Source organism: Colletotrichum abscissum, assembly GCF_030869225.1.
Source record: "Colletotrichum abscissum strain IMI 504890 chromosome Unknown Scaffold_9.1, whole genome shotgun sequence".
Lineage (NCBI taxonomy): Eukaryota > Fungi > Ascomycota > Sordariomycetes > Glomerellales > Glomerellaceae > Colletotrichum > Colletotrichum abscissum.
This window is the reverse complement of record NW_026850536.1, coordinates 617,197-633,067: the sequence shown is the minus strand read 5'-3', so window position 1 is coordinate 633,067 and position 15,871 is coordinate 617,197. Positions and strand designations below refer to the sequence as shown.

General features: G+C 53.2%; 3 protein-coding genes across 3 annotated transcripts; 1 reads left to right on the top strand and 2 right to left on the bottom strand.

Moving 5' to 3' along the window:
• Positions 1–3,319: 3,319 nt before the first annotated feature.
• On the top strand, positions 3,320–3,687 carry CABS01_04706 (uncharacterized protein; the record flags this gene model as incomplete). Its single annotated transcript, XM_060538076.1, has 2 exons — positions 3,320–3,443; positions 3,515–3,687. The coding sequence occupies 2 exons, from the start codon at positions 3,320–3,322 to the stop codon at positions 3,685–3,687; spliced, it is 297 nt and encodes a 98-aa protein (XP_060389738.1).
• A 4,877-nt stretch (positions 3,688–8,564) lies between these two features.
• On the bottom strand, positions 8,565–9,698 carry CABS01_04705 (MOSC domain-containing protein; the record flags this gene model as incomplete). Its single annotated transcript, XM_060538075.1, has 1 exon — positions 8,565–9,698. The coding sequence occupies one exon, from the start codon at positions 9,696–9,698 to the stop codon at positions 8,565–8,567; it is 1,134 nt and encodes a 377-aa protein (XP_060389737.1).
• A 4,758-nt stretch (positions 9,699–14,456) lies between these two features.
• On the bottom strand, positions 14,457–15,417 carry CABS01_04704 (uncharacterized protein; the record flags this gene model as incomplete). Its single annotated transcript, XM_060538074.1, has 2 exons — positions 14,457–15,326; positions 15,385–15,417. The coding sequence occupies 2 exons, from the start codon at positions 15,415–15,417 to the stop codon at positions 14,457–14,459; spliced, it is 903 nt and encodes a 300-aa protein (XP_060389736.1).
• Between the last annotated feature and the right edge of the window lie 454 nt (positions 15,418–15,871).

Here is a 15,871-nt window from a genome sequence, read left to right as displayed (position 1 = left end):
TCCGAAAACCTGGGTGCCGGGCGTGGTAAAACAAGTACGCGGCGGTTTTGCTCGGATCAGATTTGATTGCAACCAAGACGAAAGGAGCACAGCCAGGCAATATGACGACCTCTAGCTCGGATTCCCACGAGACGACTCAAGATCAGCCAGCGTGGTCGACAACAATACAACTATCCTTGTCGCGAATGGGGGGAAAAGCGGAAGAGACAAAATACTCCCGTGGAAGCGGTAGTGATGTGCCACGAGGCATTGTGCAATGCGAAGGAACGGCCCATACATCATGATCAAGTCACAACCAAAAGGTATCATTTTGATGGGTCCTGTCTGTCAAATCCCTTGCTGCCGCTCCGCACGATGGCCGTTGGCCATTAACGGTGGCGAGACACGGCAAGGTATGCAAGAAGGGGCGACGGCATTCGACCGTCTGTTGCACTAGCAAGCATCATTATGGTTTGTCGTCATTACGGACAAGACCTCACTGCGTACCCAAGGGGCATGGCACGCATGGCAGATGGGCAACTAGGAATGCGGAAGCCCTTTTTCTACCTTAGCCTTAGGCGATACAAGACATGACATGCGACCATGGGTGGGTAGCGCCCGTCTTGTCTTTCTCGGGCAAAGTACTGAAGAAGTACCTTGGTCTATCATCAGGCCCCAAGTGCAGACGAACAGAAACGGGCCGGGCCATGATGACGGGAGACGTTTTGACATGGCATCCATGTAAAGACGTCGTGCTCCCGGCTCGAACAAACGAGATGGGAAAAGCGGTAGGGCCGAGAAAGCGGCATCGTTGGGTCGGTTAACCGTTGGCAGGTAGGTACCTGTCAAGGACAGAGAGGGCACCATAGATGTGATGAGTCTGTCTCGGTGCTGTAACGATGCCACGTCCGGCTACTGCGGTACATAGCTCAGCTCACTCAGAAAGTTCAACCTATTCCAGATCCATGCTATGGTAAGGTACAATTGGGGAGGAATGACAGCGGTACCTTGTGGTACCGTGCAGGGCACCACAAGTCGAGCTTCTCCAACCTAGCGCAGGCGCCTCTAAAGTCTGAACTGCAAGGCATATCCCGTCAGTGGCTGCGTGAGCATCGGAAACCGGGACTCATGGACTAGGTATGCTTCCAGAGCTGTGTTCGTACCTTATTAGTCCCTTACTGCTGTCATACTGGATTATGATCGGGCTCTAATTCGAAAAAGAAAGAGTTTACTACCTTACGACTGGTACGGAGTGTATGCTTAGCTTCCCGCCGCCGGGATTCGTTACGTCCTTTTCCCGTCACAGAATCACGGCAATGTCAACTAGACTTTCCAGAGGCACCGGCCAGAGCCAGCCAAAAGTCTGGCAGCCCTACCAGTACCGTGTTGTGCATCCTCTATAATACCGGCACGGACAGACGACAACACGGACCAGGAGTGGAAACGGGGACAGGGCAATCCAATGTCCAATCCGACGCTCCCGCTGTGAACCTTGGGACGGGCTGGGTCCGGGCGGACAGGGACGGTCAGCAACAAACAGCACCTCAGAATTCTGCCGAAGAACGGGACATGCGGTAATACCAATGCTTAGAGTTTATACAAGCTGCGATTGTCGAGGAATACCTAGCCCTCTCTGTTGCATTGCAATCAGACGATTTTCCGTCCGTGGGACCATGGTCCATCCATATAAGGGTTGCTTGAGGACCACTGGCCGGAAGTCGATCGAGAGCAGAAAAAAAAAACCAAAGGGCTCTATTACTCCGTGCCTACACCCCAAGCTCAAGCTCAAGCTACTTACTGCATTGGCTCTCGGCAGCACTTTTATCTTTATTTTTATTTATTTTTTATCGTCATTACACCTCACACCCGCTTGCTAGTCATCTCACTTCACCTTCATCTCAGTCGACCTTTTTCCCTCATTTCGCTGCTCGACCAGTCACACAGCATTAGCCAACGGCAATTGCCTTGGGCGTCCATTGCCATTGCTGACTTTTCCTGGCTTGCATTGGCTATTTGTGAGAAGAAGAAACCACCAAGCTTTGCTGTCAAAGCACACATACATCATCACATCCGGCACTGGCCTTTCTCTGCCGTACCGAGCAGCACCTACCTACCACAAGGTACCTTGCCATACAATACTAAGCTATCTCACCTTTGTACTCAACCCAAGGTACCTACCGACCTACCTACCTCACCTTGACCAAAGGCAGCTTGATTGCCTCGGTTTTTGGAAGCTCCTAAAGTTTGTTAGTTTTTTTCCTATCCTCTATTTCCCACTTCTCTCGTGCAAGCGCATATGCTTCATTTCTTCCTCCTTTTTCCTGACCATGTCGGCGCGACTTCCTTACTCGACATTCCTTGACATTATATGGCCCCTTCCCTGCTGCCGTTCTTTCCTGCCCAAAACCCTCGGACCATCCCGTACCTTCCTTGACACTTTGGCGTGGGGCACATCATTCTAACCCTCACACTCGCCCTCGCCCTCACCCGGCCTCACCTTCCCTGGAAGTTCTTTCTACCTTGGGCGGCCTAACTTAATACCTGACCTTACGGACACGGATACCTCGCTCATCTTGAGATTCACTTTGCAACTGCACTTGCCTCGCGGTAGTTGCACTTGCACTTGCACCCGCACTTCCTTCATTCGCGCCCTCATCCTTACCCATCACATCCATGCCATCAATAGCACCCACCACCGACCGGCAAACCTTCTTTCACCTTTTTCTTAAACAAGAACCACATCCTCCTGTGTTCTTGGATTCCTCTTGAATCCTTAATGGTTCCGACTTCTTTCTTTCTCCCTTCCCACACTCCACCCGCTTCGTTTAGCATCCTCTCCAAACACTCCGAGTTGACTCAGTTCTTCAACTCAGACACTTTGATTTAACACCCACCCCCTTGCTCGTCAACATCACATCAACGTTTGGCCTCTCTCTCTCATGTGAGTTCCAACTACCCGCCTGCAAGCCTTCACATCATGTTTAAGACGGCGGCATCACCTACCGAAATAATGATCATAAATTAGTCTATTCCATTGCTAATACAGTTTCACAGATCCAAGAGAGAAGAAGAAGAAAAGACCAGGAAAAGCTTGACCGTCGTTCTGCCACCGAACCGTTAGGCTTCTCTCCCAGAGGGCCAAAATCGAAAGCTTTTAGCGAACGTTACTTTCGATCTTCAGGGCCAACCAACTACTCCGACAGCAGCGCCGGCACCAAAAACCACGCGGTTCAGGACATCGCGCGCACGACGCACAGCGCTTCCAGCACGTCCGGGTCCTTCCAGACACAACCTTTAAGACCCTAAGCTTCCCAGGCCTTCCAGCTGCTTTCGATTCAAGATGGCCGTCGCGGGCCCCTGCGCCCACTCGTTCAAAATGATCAAGTCGGACAGCACTTTGATCCAATGGACCTGCAACCTATGCCATTCTGGACCCCACTGGAGTATCTTTGAGTGCCGGTATTGCAAGCTACACACCTGCCGGCCCTGCACTCAAAGCGCCTGAGGTGCAGCGTTTGTCGGCGCCGTTACTGAGCACCCCAGACGACCGACTGCGGGAAAGATGGTGCTCACCGTGAGGGGACGCAAGATGGAGGCATGCCGGCAACGTGGGGGTTTGGCATTGGATGCACTCGAGGTATGTTCACAAAGACACACTGCTGCTCACCTCGAGCAAGTCACCTCGTTCGAAATCCAGCTACATGTTAGTTGCTTCTGATGACGCAAACTCCCTTCCGTCACCACCCAGACACAAATGTCTCGCCCTATCCGATCCCCGATCTCATTGCCCTCTCTTGTTTCATTACCTACGAGGTTTCCAGATGGAAATACCCGTCGGTGGACAATGCGGCACGGCAGTTGCAAACTGTGTCATCTTGCAATTGATGGATGTCACCTACTAACACAAGCCTAGGGCCCCCTTTTGAGACCTTCAGACGCTGCAGGACTATATTGGTTCATCCCGACAGCGATGCACCACCAAACACGCAATACCACGCGCATGAGCTTGAGAAATGCCCTGGCGATCGATGACAGTCAGGTTTTTTTCGGATCGGACAACATCGGATACCTCTTCGCGGGGTTCTCCCCCTTTGATTCCTTCACTTTTGGCGGCGGCCGTCGACACGAAAAAAGCCATGCAACTCTTTCCGTTTTCGATTTTTGAGTTTTTTCAATCATTCTGTTTGCAACCCTCCCCGGACGTTTTGAAGGCACGCCGATTACACCACCCAGACAGGACCAGGTCCGCCCCCCCTGCCGTCGCGGCAGGGTCCTCGGTCTTAACTCTGGTTTAGCTCAGTGGTGCCGAATTTCGGTGCTGCATGGCGCACGTGGGACCCTCTGGCTCAGGCACCTCTGCAGCTGGCTGCAGCTTAACGGTCCCGGCGGGGAGCGTATCCCGTCCACAGGGGGGTCACGCCCTAGCGCCTGTGTCAACAGCTGAGCCCCTGTGCGATGATGCCCTCGAGTTTCCGTACCTGGCTGAAGACGGGAATGATGCGACGGCACCTTTCCCGGTCACAATCTGGAACCATCAGGCACTGAGCCTAAATCGGCAGGGAGGAATCATCCATCCACAGCTCGTTCGCTCGCCGACGCTCCGGCCGGTTAGCTCCTTGATTCGACCGCAAGAAGACGCGCCCATCGCCCGTCTCCATTTCATTTCACGCTTTTGATCAATACGTAACGGAGTTTTTCGGCCGCGCAATGCCCAATACCCCTTTTCTACGGCAAACAACGACCTGGTTATTTCCTTTTCTCTCTTCCTTTGGGCAAAACGCCAAAGTTGGCGGGGCAGGAGCAAGTAAGGCGAGGGGGCGAGCGAGGGAGCACGACAAATGTTGGTAGTGGTACTAGCGAGAAGGAACGGTTTCTTTCTCTAACAATAGATTTCGGGTCTTTTGGGAATGGTTCACGGAGCATGGCAAACAGAAGAAAAAATATGGGCTTAGATCACGTCACAACAGCACGCAAGGCTGATGGACTGGAACGGCGGTTATTTGTCAATTTCGAGTTTTCTTTCTTTTTACCTCCTGACGCAGAATACTTCTATTTCCTCACGCTACGCTCTTGCCTTTTGGTCAGTTATCATGCTGAGTGTTGTTCAAGGAGTCTCTGCACCACATCGAACCCCTTGCGCTTCGGTTTCGCGTATGACTATGATGCTACCAGGTCAGAACGGTATCGCGTCCGGTTGGTCAAGCGAATCTATAGGTAGCGCTTGTCCGGGTCTGAAGAACCATGGAACTTCTACGTGTGCCATGATGCAGGAAAGACCAAGAAGGTGCCAAGCACTAATATAAAAGAACCAAAACCCTAATGTATGTCTAGCCATCATACCATGGTCGCTGCGCCCGCCCTTGTGTCATTCAGAATCTGCCATGTCATGTCACCTGTGACTCTGTGAGTCTGGGGGACGTTGGACACCTTTCGGTATGTGGGCGGGATACCTTTTTTGGTTTGAAAGGGACGTACGTCGTTCGGATGCCGATGAAGCGCTCACTCGGTGTCACCCATGGCCCGAGGATGCCGGTCACCGGTGAAGAACCATATGGCGCGATGCGTGTGTAACCATGCCGCCTCGTCTCGACTCGAATTTCCTTGATCTTTCTTCAACGGGAAGAAGTCGGTGAAGAGACATTTGTGCGTCACGATTCGGAGATGTGGTTTTATCCAAGTCTGGGATTCAAGGCTGTATTTTTGTTGTGTTTAGGTTACACAAAATGTAGATCCGGGGAATTTTTTTTTTGTGGTTGTACAAGATGATGTTGTTCGGGTAGAGCATGGCACGACCTCGGCATGGCATTGATATACATACATACATACATACATACATACATGCGTACAGGCACACATGGCATGGTATGACACTGGCACTGACGACTTGTACGACTGCATTTGACAGGAAAGGGCCGGCCGGTTGCCTGCATTCCATATTTCTCCGAAGTGTTTCTCGGTGAAGTCTGTCGTGTCGTTCTTGGTAGTCTTCCCAAGAACGGCCCTCATTTCCCCCCTCATCTCTTCTCGTTATCATTGTCTTGAATTTCGCAACAGGCGAAGGTTCACGCGAAGGCTTGCGCTGGGAAAATCCTTTTCGGTGCAACTAGGCAGTCGGGGTCAAATGTGCCCCCAGGAAAACTTTACAAGACGAGTAGTGCTGCAGTTGCGTGACAAGGCAGAGTGAGAGTTAAGAGTGGTGGTCGTCGTTCAGACCAAGGTGGACTAGACCGGACTAGACCCCGGAGTAACCTTGGCTGATTTACGCCGACGAATTCGACGACGGGCGTGTGTGTGATGGGATTGGGCGAGTTATTGTGATGGGTGGCTTGTGATGATGATTGGTCGAGGAACATGTAAGTAGGCGCTTTTTTTTGTGACGACGTATGATGGTGTAGTGAGAAAGGTAAATGAGGCTCTGGCGCGGGATGGATGGGTTCGCGAGACTAGACTAGATGTGTCGATCGTTCTCGGTGAAGATTGCTATTGTTGTTTATGCCCTTTTTTTTTTTTTTTTTTTTTTTTTTTTTTTTTTTTTGCTTTTCCATAAACCTGATGTTCCCAGTAGTGCTGCGCCAGGCTTTTTTTTTTTTCTCAAGCCGAGATGCAAATAAGATGCGGCAATGGAAGGTATGACGAGATGGTGATGAACTTTGAGAGCTCACGGGCTGGGCAGATATGCGGTAGATACCCAACTCAAACATGTACCTAGGAGAGCGGGCAGAAAAAGGACCATGAAATGATCGACTCGAGTGAGTTTCGACCGGCATGGGGATGGGTGCGGATAGATACCTTACCTGCACATCACACACACACGCACCACACACACAATCGCTGCGAAGATCGGGGGAATTATCTTAGCTGTCCCCCTCCTCAAGCTTTAACCCTTTCCCGCCAGCCCCCCCCCCCCCCCTCCCAATCATCTTTCTGTCTGCCCTTTCAATGTTATGTACTTTCTTGAACGGTCGAGGAATTCCCATCGCGCCGGCGCCCGCGCGGCACACATTATCAAACGGGAGGACCGGGGAACAAGGGGGCCAGGTTACGCGCGGGGCTGGCTGGCTGGGCCGTTGTTGCCCGCCTTGCCGGCCGGCAGGGCATGGGATAGACAGTAAGGAATTAGGAAAGTTTGCTCTTGTTCTGGGGGGGGGGGGGGGGGGGGGGGGGGGCGGGGGGGGGGGGGGGGGGGGGGGCGGGGGGGGGTGGGGGGGGGGGGCGGGGGGGGGGGGGGGGGGAGGGGAAGAGGGGATTTGGGGTGTGGTGTTGGGGGGGGGGGGGGGGGGGGGGGAGGTTCGCGGGAAGCCTCGCCGAATCTCTCGATGTTTTTTGTCAGTATCGTTATGTTTATCCGCTGGGTGCCAGTTCCAGCGAGATGCACCGCTATTCCCACGCACACACACACACATCGTCTTCCCCTTTTTGTGGTTTATTAATCAATTCGCTCTGGGCATCTGGGGTATCAGAAGACGGAGCAAGCACCCTGGTGGGTATAAATTTGTGTGTTTTCCCCGCTTTATTTCTTCTCCCCAATCACCCATGGTACTTGACGCCGAAATGGGTGAGTGAGTGGCGCTTCTTCTCGGGTTACACAAAGGTAACGGGCATATGAAACTTGGGATTGGGATGGTGTCATTGGCAACTCCAGCCCATGAGAGAGAGGGAAGGACAGATAGACACCTACTCCGTAGATGAGGTATCTATTGGCAAGGCCTAGCGGGGGAATTGTGCTTTGACTTGAAGGCCTATTGTGCATGTGTTAAGGGCGGTGAGGCCCTTATCTCGATCCTCATCTCGATCCTCAAAAAGGGCTCTCTACCTTAGGCAATGGGAGAGCCGCGGTGTTTCCTAGTTGCGTTATCATTTTCGTGAGATCAGGAGATGATGACACGGATATTCTCACGATGCAGAGGGGGGTTCGGGATGAAAAGGTGGGTTTATGCCGGGAAAAGACGTGATGCGCGAGGGGTTCAGATAGGTAACACGGCATTCTGCCCTTTTTTTTCCTCTGTACTTTCTGCTTCTGCTTCCCGCCTCTTGCCCCCGCCCGTCCACCTGGTATGATGCCGTATGTAGCGACAACCTCACATGTGATAGTCTCCCCCCCCCCCCCCCCCCCCCCCCCCCCCCTCCCCTCCCTCCTCCCCCTCCTGTTCCCTCCCCCCCCCGCCCGCCCCGCCTCCCCCCCCCCCTCCCCCCCCCCCCCCACCCGCTGTTGAAGCCGCGTGTGGGACGACCCCGCCGCCGGTGAGTCCCCCCCCCCCCCCCCCCCCCTTCGTGTGCCCGGTTTCCTTTTCTTGGTTCGTGGTGCAGCCAACGGTGCGGCCAACGACTTGACTCCATCTAGAATACTACCTGTTTCCCGCGGTATTTTTTCTTTTCCTTCTCTTCCCCCTATTGGACATGTGGGAATCGTGAGAAATGACATGTGTTATGGCCGTCTTGTGAAGAAAGTTACCTATTCTAGTCTAGAGCAGGAAAAGTGGGAAACCAAAAAGATGGCTGCCCAAGTGGGGAGGGGAGAATGATGCGGATGGGAAGTGGGCTGCAACCACGAACATCAGGAAATCTGATCTGCGGATATGGACCCTTTATGCAACGGCAACGGTCTTCTTTGCGGCGGGAGCCGGTATGTCCCAGTCAAAGACTGTCCTCTCGGCGTTGCGTCGGGTGACGACGACTTGGTCGCCCACGCGGATTTGGACAGTTCCATCCCTGGCTAGGGACCCGTCTCCTACGGAAGGGACCTCCAGGAAGGCGTACCGGCCAAAGACGGGTGCGTATTTGTGACCCGGATCGACGCGGCGGTCCTTCATCAGTGTGTTGAGGAGCTTCCCCTCGGGTCCGGGGGCTGCGCGGCCGAGGGCGTAATCGACGTTAAGAGAGGTGCAGCGACCGCAGTTGGCCGTTAGGAGGAGCTTGGCGTTGGAGGAGGCAGGGAGGGACAGCTCCGCCCAAAAGTCCTCGGCGAAGGGTGCCTCGGAGGAATCTTCTACGACAATGTTGGGGCGCATCTTGGGCATGATGGTGGATGGGGCATCCGGGTTCTGAAAGGAGGTCAGGGATGGGTAAGTTAGGGAGGAATCTGATGTGATGAGGTAAGGGGCGCAGTCGGTGAAGGTGAGCCAGGCTTGTTCATCATCTTCAGACTTGGACAGAGACGAGAGGGAGGGGAGATACGATGTGATGGATGAGAATAGAGAGGACGACTGCTGCTGCTGTTGTTGCTGCTTGGAGGATGACCCTGGGGCGAGGGTGCCGAGGACACGGCGGCGTCCGGAGCCGATGTGGACCAGGATGGTGGGGAAGCCGAAGCAAGCGGAGAAGAAGGCGTCGTATGGCTCCCCCATGCGGAGTGCCTCGGCGGGACTTCCGTGAAGGTCGACTGAAATGGGTTCCAGAGACGATGTATCCGGGACGAGAGGCACCGAAAGCGTCGTATCCTGGAGGAGGTGGTGGTCGATAAGAGGCGGGGTTGGAATGTTGTACTTTACGAGAATCTCTTCGCCGCCGTCCTCGTCGGGAGAGCCGACGATCTCCTGGGAGAAGAGAGCGCATTGGGGGAAGGTGGAGAGTTGCATCTTGCGGAGGGTCGAGTCCGGATTGACTTTGAACAGCATGTAGGTCCTGTCGTGGAGGATGCCTTGCGGGGTGAGGGTTGCCTCGGTAAGGTGGATTGGGCGGAGAGCCTTAATGGGGTAGACGTTGAGTGCTTTGATCTTCATTTTGGTGATAGATGACTGTGTGACGCTACGATGTCTGAATGTGGTGGTGATGGATGGATTCAGTTGCGGCTGGAGGTGATGACCTTCTCCCTCTCTTTCGATACGCACGGGGTTAAGTCGGTGTGACGTTGTGAAGGGGTGAAGTTGATTTGGAGTTGGTTGAGAGTTTGGGTAGATCGCACGTCAGTCGGAGCTTTTTTGGGGTAAGAGGAAGGGGTAAAGGTTAATCTAATTATTCAGGTCTAGCTACGCACAAACGGAGCAAGGATGATCCTTCCCAAGGGAGAAAACAGCACATGGAACGTAGGAAAGGGAGGGCTGATGGAAGGATGCACCCACGTATCCGTAGAGTAGGAAGCCGCACCGGCCGATATCGTAGCAGTCTGGCAAAAGGTTAACTTGCCTGGGGTCATGAATGGTAAGCAGAAAAAGTAAAGAAAAAAGAAGGGGCATATTCTGCCCGGGGAGAAATTTCGGTAAAAATACGCGATATCTGATTCGGGCTGGGCATTCTTTCTCTTTTCGGTCATTCATTTTTTTGGGGAATCGGTTTGCGCAATGTTTCGTTTCGAAGTGGTTGCTTGCTTAGGGGTATTGATGCCGTCGGGGATAACGTCGGACGTTCCGAAAACGGCTGGGTGAGAATGAGATAAGCGTGATAGCAGAGATAGCGGGGACGGGGTACTGTTGACGGAGCCAGCGCCGGTGCCTCTGGACATCGGGACTGCATCCGAAGGTTCCCCACGCCGAAGAGGGTCCCCGACTGCGGAAGGGCTGAGTGATCCGGCGCATTTCATTTACTCCTCTTCTTGGGCCGTAAGGATAGCCCTACTCAGACTGATGAATTCGCGTGCTGGCACCTTTGATAAGATAGGACAAACACCTAAATGGTGAGCCGCGACGGGTTTGTTGATGATACAGGGGACCTGGAGAAATGCGGAAAGGTAGCCCGAATAGGCGGGAGCAGAGTGTGATTAGACAGAAACACAGCGGGATTCTGCCCGTTCCATCTCAATTAGGGATGTGATGACAGGCAGTGGCAGGTCCCGAGAGGAAAGGGCAGGGTAGAACTCATTCCCAACAATTGCGATGCTCCTGCAAGCTGCAAGGCCGATGATGCAGGTCGGGCGGGATTCTGGCTCGGAAGGGGCAAAGAGCGACGTCGACAAAATCAACCACTGAGCCCCGGGTGGGTCCCCCGCTTGTTCCGCACCATCTTATCCGGCTGTCGCTTACCGTTTGGCGTGTCCCGAGATCCACCGGACCCGAAGCACGGGGATACCTACGGGGCTCTTCCGAGAATGGCAACCGGGGCGTCACTCATTGGCTAAGCTTCTCCAGGCTTAGTCTGGGCACGGCGGGCGTGGTGGTGGTGTGTCGCTGCCCAAAGCTGGATACCATGTTAATTGTTTCCGAATTCCGCGGAATAAGTGAAGCTCATTTTCGCTGCCCAAAACTCCACCGCCATTTGATAGGTTCGCGTCACTTTGCTCCCTTTCATTTACAAATTTGTTAGTATCATGATCCCTAACTCTTTGCCTCCTGACTAGTGAAGAGATTACCCAGAATGGCAACCAAATGACACGACTCATGTTTTTTTCAAACGGCCATGAAATTTCCCGCGGGAACGCTAAAATGGGGACCCGTCTACTAGCTTAGCTCCGGGAAAGCTTCCTCTGCCACGCCTTGCTTTTCTGCAACTTTGCTAGCATGGGGGATCGCCGACCATGAGCTGCAAGAAAGAAAAGGGGTGCCACCAAAACGCCCGTTAGCGGGGGCTGTCAAACTTGCTTCTGAACTTGTTCTAGGCCTTTTCTTGACATTGAATGGCGGGCCGACCGCCCCTCCCCTCCCTCCCCCTTCGGTTGGATACCCAGCCAAAAAGGAAGAAAGAGAAAAGAAAGAAACGAGCGCTCGATTGTCCGTGATGTGGGAGATATGATGCAGCCATGCTTGATTGGCCCATTCTCGCAATACGCCCCGGCCGGCATGGACATGTCTAGATGGGATTTCAAGAAACCCCATTTGCCTCGGCGTCGCCTCGGCGCCTCGGCGACATCAGCGAGATGGGGGATGAGGAAAGATGGTGAAGCGAGGCGGGGGTATCAACACCGCAACGGGGAGGAGGAAAGGCTTCCCGGAGACTACGGTACACCACTACACGCACTTGCTCGCGTGCTCATGCGTGAGAACACTTACCCGGAGCCAACGGCGCACTGCCGATGATAACCATTTGCCATGCTGCGTATGTCTGGAGCTCATCAACGATCAACGGCCAACGGTCATCGGTCATCGGTCAAGGGGTAGTTGTTGATGGTGGTTATCTGTCCAACCTTTTCGGGCAATACTTACGCACGGAGTGGGAGCACATGCGGGAGCCGAAAAGTCGATGACGCCGACAACAGCAACATCGGTCAGCGGACCGATCCGAAAGGGGGACGCCTCCGTGACTTGATGCTCAAACGTCTAGGTAGGATTTCCTTGGCACTGGGTGATGCTGCAAGCGTCATTGGGTTGTTGGACTGTTTTAACCTCCTTCGAGGAGCACTGGCGTACACGACGGCTTGATCTTATGATCAACGCGATAATTATCGGCTTCATCCTCGATAATTTAGGCAGATGGAGCTGGGGGGAAGGGGGTGAGACGGAAGCAACCCCCGTGGGAAGAGCTTGCGAAGCTGCGTCCACGAGCCACGGCAACAGGTTCAACAAGGAGAAAGTATCCGTACTTTCTCTTATAGTATGCTTAGATTGATCCCCACGAGGACCCTGAGATATAGTTCCCTACGATCAGATATTTGACTGCCCGCCAATATTTGGCCAAATACCCATCTACGGGTCAGTTGCTCCGCCCTGTGAAAATTCCAACGAGGCCAGCTCCTTTGTCACAGTGGACCAAAAGGCTTCTCGGCTGCCTCTCGCTCTCTTGTCCGATCGGCCGATAAATTGACAACTGACATGGAGCCTTCTGGGACCCATCTGTTGTTGCCATGGTCTCGATAGCCGTTTCGTGTGGCGAATGAGTCCTGGGGTTTAATCGTATTCACCTAGGGGCTGTAGATAGATCATAGTCCAAAAATGCTAAGGACACACTGGCATATACGAAAACTCTCCCGGCAAACCAGCGTATAAGAAGACGTATAGGGATCACGAAACTCAAACTGACTCAAGATTATGGCCTGATGTCTTGATGTTTGATAATGGCAGCTTCAGCATGGCAGTACAAAGATGGCTAAGATATGGTACTACCGTGAACCCAACCACCTTCCCCCAAACATAACCTCACTCTCCCATGCTGGCCTTCTAACGGGCATGCAGTTCGGCTATCCCATGGCTGACGAGGGCCCTTGTCCAGCGGCAGCCAGCGGATTGATTTCAGAGACCATTCCAGGCTTCCGGCCAACGTGATCCTTCAAGGTACTAGCACGCCAACACCACCCCCCCTACAAGAAGCCGTTTTGACTGCCCAGTGCTCTCACACCATCCCTACATCCCCACCACAAACCCCTCCCTCCTTGCCCTTCCTCCCCTGGGTCTCATGTTGCGATGCTCAGCGGCAACCAGCTGGGCCTGTCTACCGGGCGTCCCGGGCTGGTTGCAGGATCGAAAGGGGTGCTGCCCCCTTGCCAAGATTCGCGCGCTTGTGAAGTGTGGACACTGGAGAGAGCGCCGTCCTGCGGGAAGTCGGAACACTGCATAATCTTGGTGGCTCCCCCAGGGGATGTGTTGCCAAGAATCGACGGCGCGGGCTTGGAAGCAATCCTGGATGTGATGATATGAAATGAGGGCGCCTGCAATGAGGAGGGAAGCGGGTGATATCAGATGTCAGACCTCCATTTCATCCTTATCATCTAGACCACTATGGGGTTTTGCACATTTGGATGGAACAGGCTTTTGATTGTCACTGAAGTATCCGATTTGCATCTCATGCTGGAGCAGTGGTCTAGATCATAATGGCCCCGGGGTACATGCGGGCGCATCTGTGACATGTAGATACTCTGGTGTTTGTACACTGGATGTATCTTTCTTTCGCGATGGAGTAGATGTCGTTGCACTGCATGGATTATCAATATGGTCCACCGCCCATGGCAATGTAAGCTGTAGCCTCTAAGAGTTTTCTCCTTTCTAGGGTTGCATTACGTCGTGTTTAATGTGAATATTTGCCACGGGGTGCTGTAGTTTTCAAAATGCACTAGGTGGATAGACGTAGAAATGGAAAGTTGTAGCTGACTAGAACATCTAGCAGTGTTGCGCGAGTTATTGTGGCGTGATTGATATACTATATTTGCTTCTTCAGTACTTTGATAGGCCCATTTTCATTACTAGACTTGCAGACTAGTTGTGATGGTTTAGAGGCGTCAAAGTATAATTCTATCCGAGTCAATCGTTCGTTCTGTTGAGGCGATTGGAGTCACTGCATTCCAACGCTCGTTTATGCATGTTCGCTTGACGATGTCGCTCATTCGACATTTCTTGAAGCGTAGCAAGATATTGCATATAGGAGACCAACCCACAATTGTTTTCTTCATGCTCAGCACCGCAAGAAATGCATCCTCGCAACGGAACGGCTGTCACATATATGTCTGTTCGTCATTTCTCTAGGCACACACAACGACGCCACAGCTGCGTGAACAAAGTCTATTCTCAACTATCAAAAATGGTTGCACATGTAGTTCATCCTCTACTTATCATAGCCTTGTTACAAGTAAGCCTTACTATCCATTTCCGACTGCGTAGACTGTAGAGTAGCAAAACAGTCTAGGAACTGTACACCGCCGCGAACTTAGCCTCTAGATCCTTCTCGGTCAGAATCGGGAGGCCCACGAGCTCGTTATCGAGCTTGTCGTAAGAAGACTTGTATCGGCCGCTGAGTAGTGCAGCCTTGATTAGACCCATCATAGCGAACTCGTTGGTGGAGTCCTCCTGTGCGGCTTTCAGGTTCTTTTCCAGCTCAACTTCACCGTCAAGCTCAGTCTCCTTCCACTCGGTGCCGGGCGGCGAGTACTTCTTCGCGAGCGCAAGCAGCTGCGCCTGAGAGACCTCGAACTCTTGGATCTTCAGATTGCGATTCTTTGTTGCCTCAGGGTTCTTCAAAGCGCCCGCGACCGCCTTGCCGATGCCGGCAAGACTGGTGCTGGCGAAGCGGGCGTGGCCCCCGTTCGTCACGGCCGCCGTCTTGTTCGCGTAGTCAAAGGCGATGGGGAACTTGACGATGAGGTCGGTGAAGCCGCCGACGGAGAAGATTGTGTGCTCGATCTCGCCGGCCTTCTCCTTCAGGTAGTTCTGCGTGTCGGTGAAGGGCTTCATCATGACGGTAAGCTCGGCTGCCGCCTTGGGGTCGGTGGTGAAGGAGCCCCAGTCGGAAGGGATGTAGCGCTTGACGCCAGCCTTGATAGCGCCGTCAATGACAGTTCTCTGGATGAAGAGGCCGCCCTTGCTAAGGGTTGAGACGATGACATCCTGCCCCTTGACGGCCGTGGCGATGGTGTCAACTGTGGAGTAGTCGATCGTCTTGAAGTGCACCCCAGCAGGGAGGTCTCCTGAGGCAGACTCGGCGCGGCCGAATACTGTAACATTGAAGCCAGCGTTGGCAAGTTCAGTGGTGATTGCGCTTCCCAAGAGCCCTTTCTGTAGACCTCTTAGTATCTCGTGTGCTCTGGCTTCTGAGGCTGGGATGTGGACTTACGCCAAGGAGAGCAACGTTCTTGAAAGAGCTCATTTTTGTGATTTGTAGGGGATGATCTAACAAGCGTTCTAGATATGATGTGCTGAAAAGATTGTTGTCGTCTGCTATCGTTGTGTATTGATCGCTTGTGTGTTCGTCGCGACCCTCATGTCCTCTTATACGTACAATAACATACTCTCCTCTTCGACTTTCCGTCTGTGCGATTTAGACTAAAAGTCCGACGGTATAACGATACGACTCCGCCATTGTTACTCTGGGTCGGGTTTACGATGCTTCTGCCGACCCATTTAGCAATGACTCGGAACTTTGGACATCGAAGGTGCAGAATCGAAGAAGGATGAGATGGCGTAATTGTGGAGGAAGCACCTTTGTCCAGAGCTTCCGTCGACTCGGCGGATGTAATTGTGTCTCCGATTTGATGATAGTCTTGGGCCGCTCTGAACGCTGATTTGCGGAAAGCTGGGGTAAGCTAGTCGAGAAAGGCTAT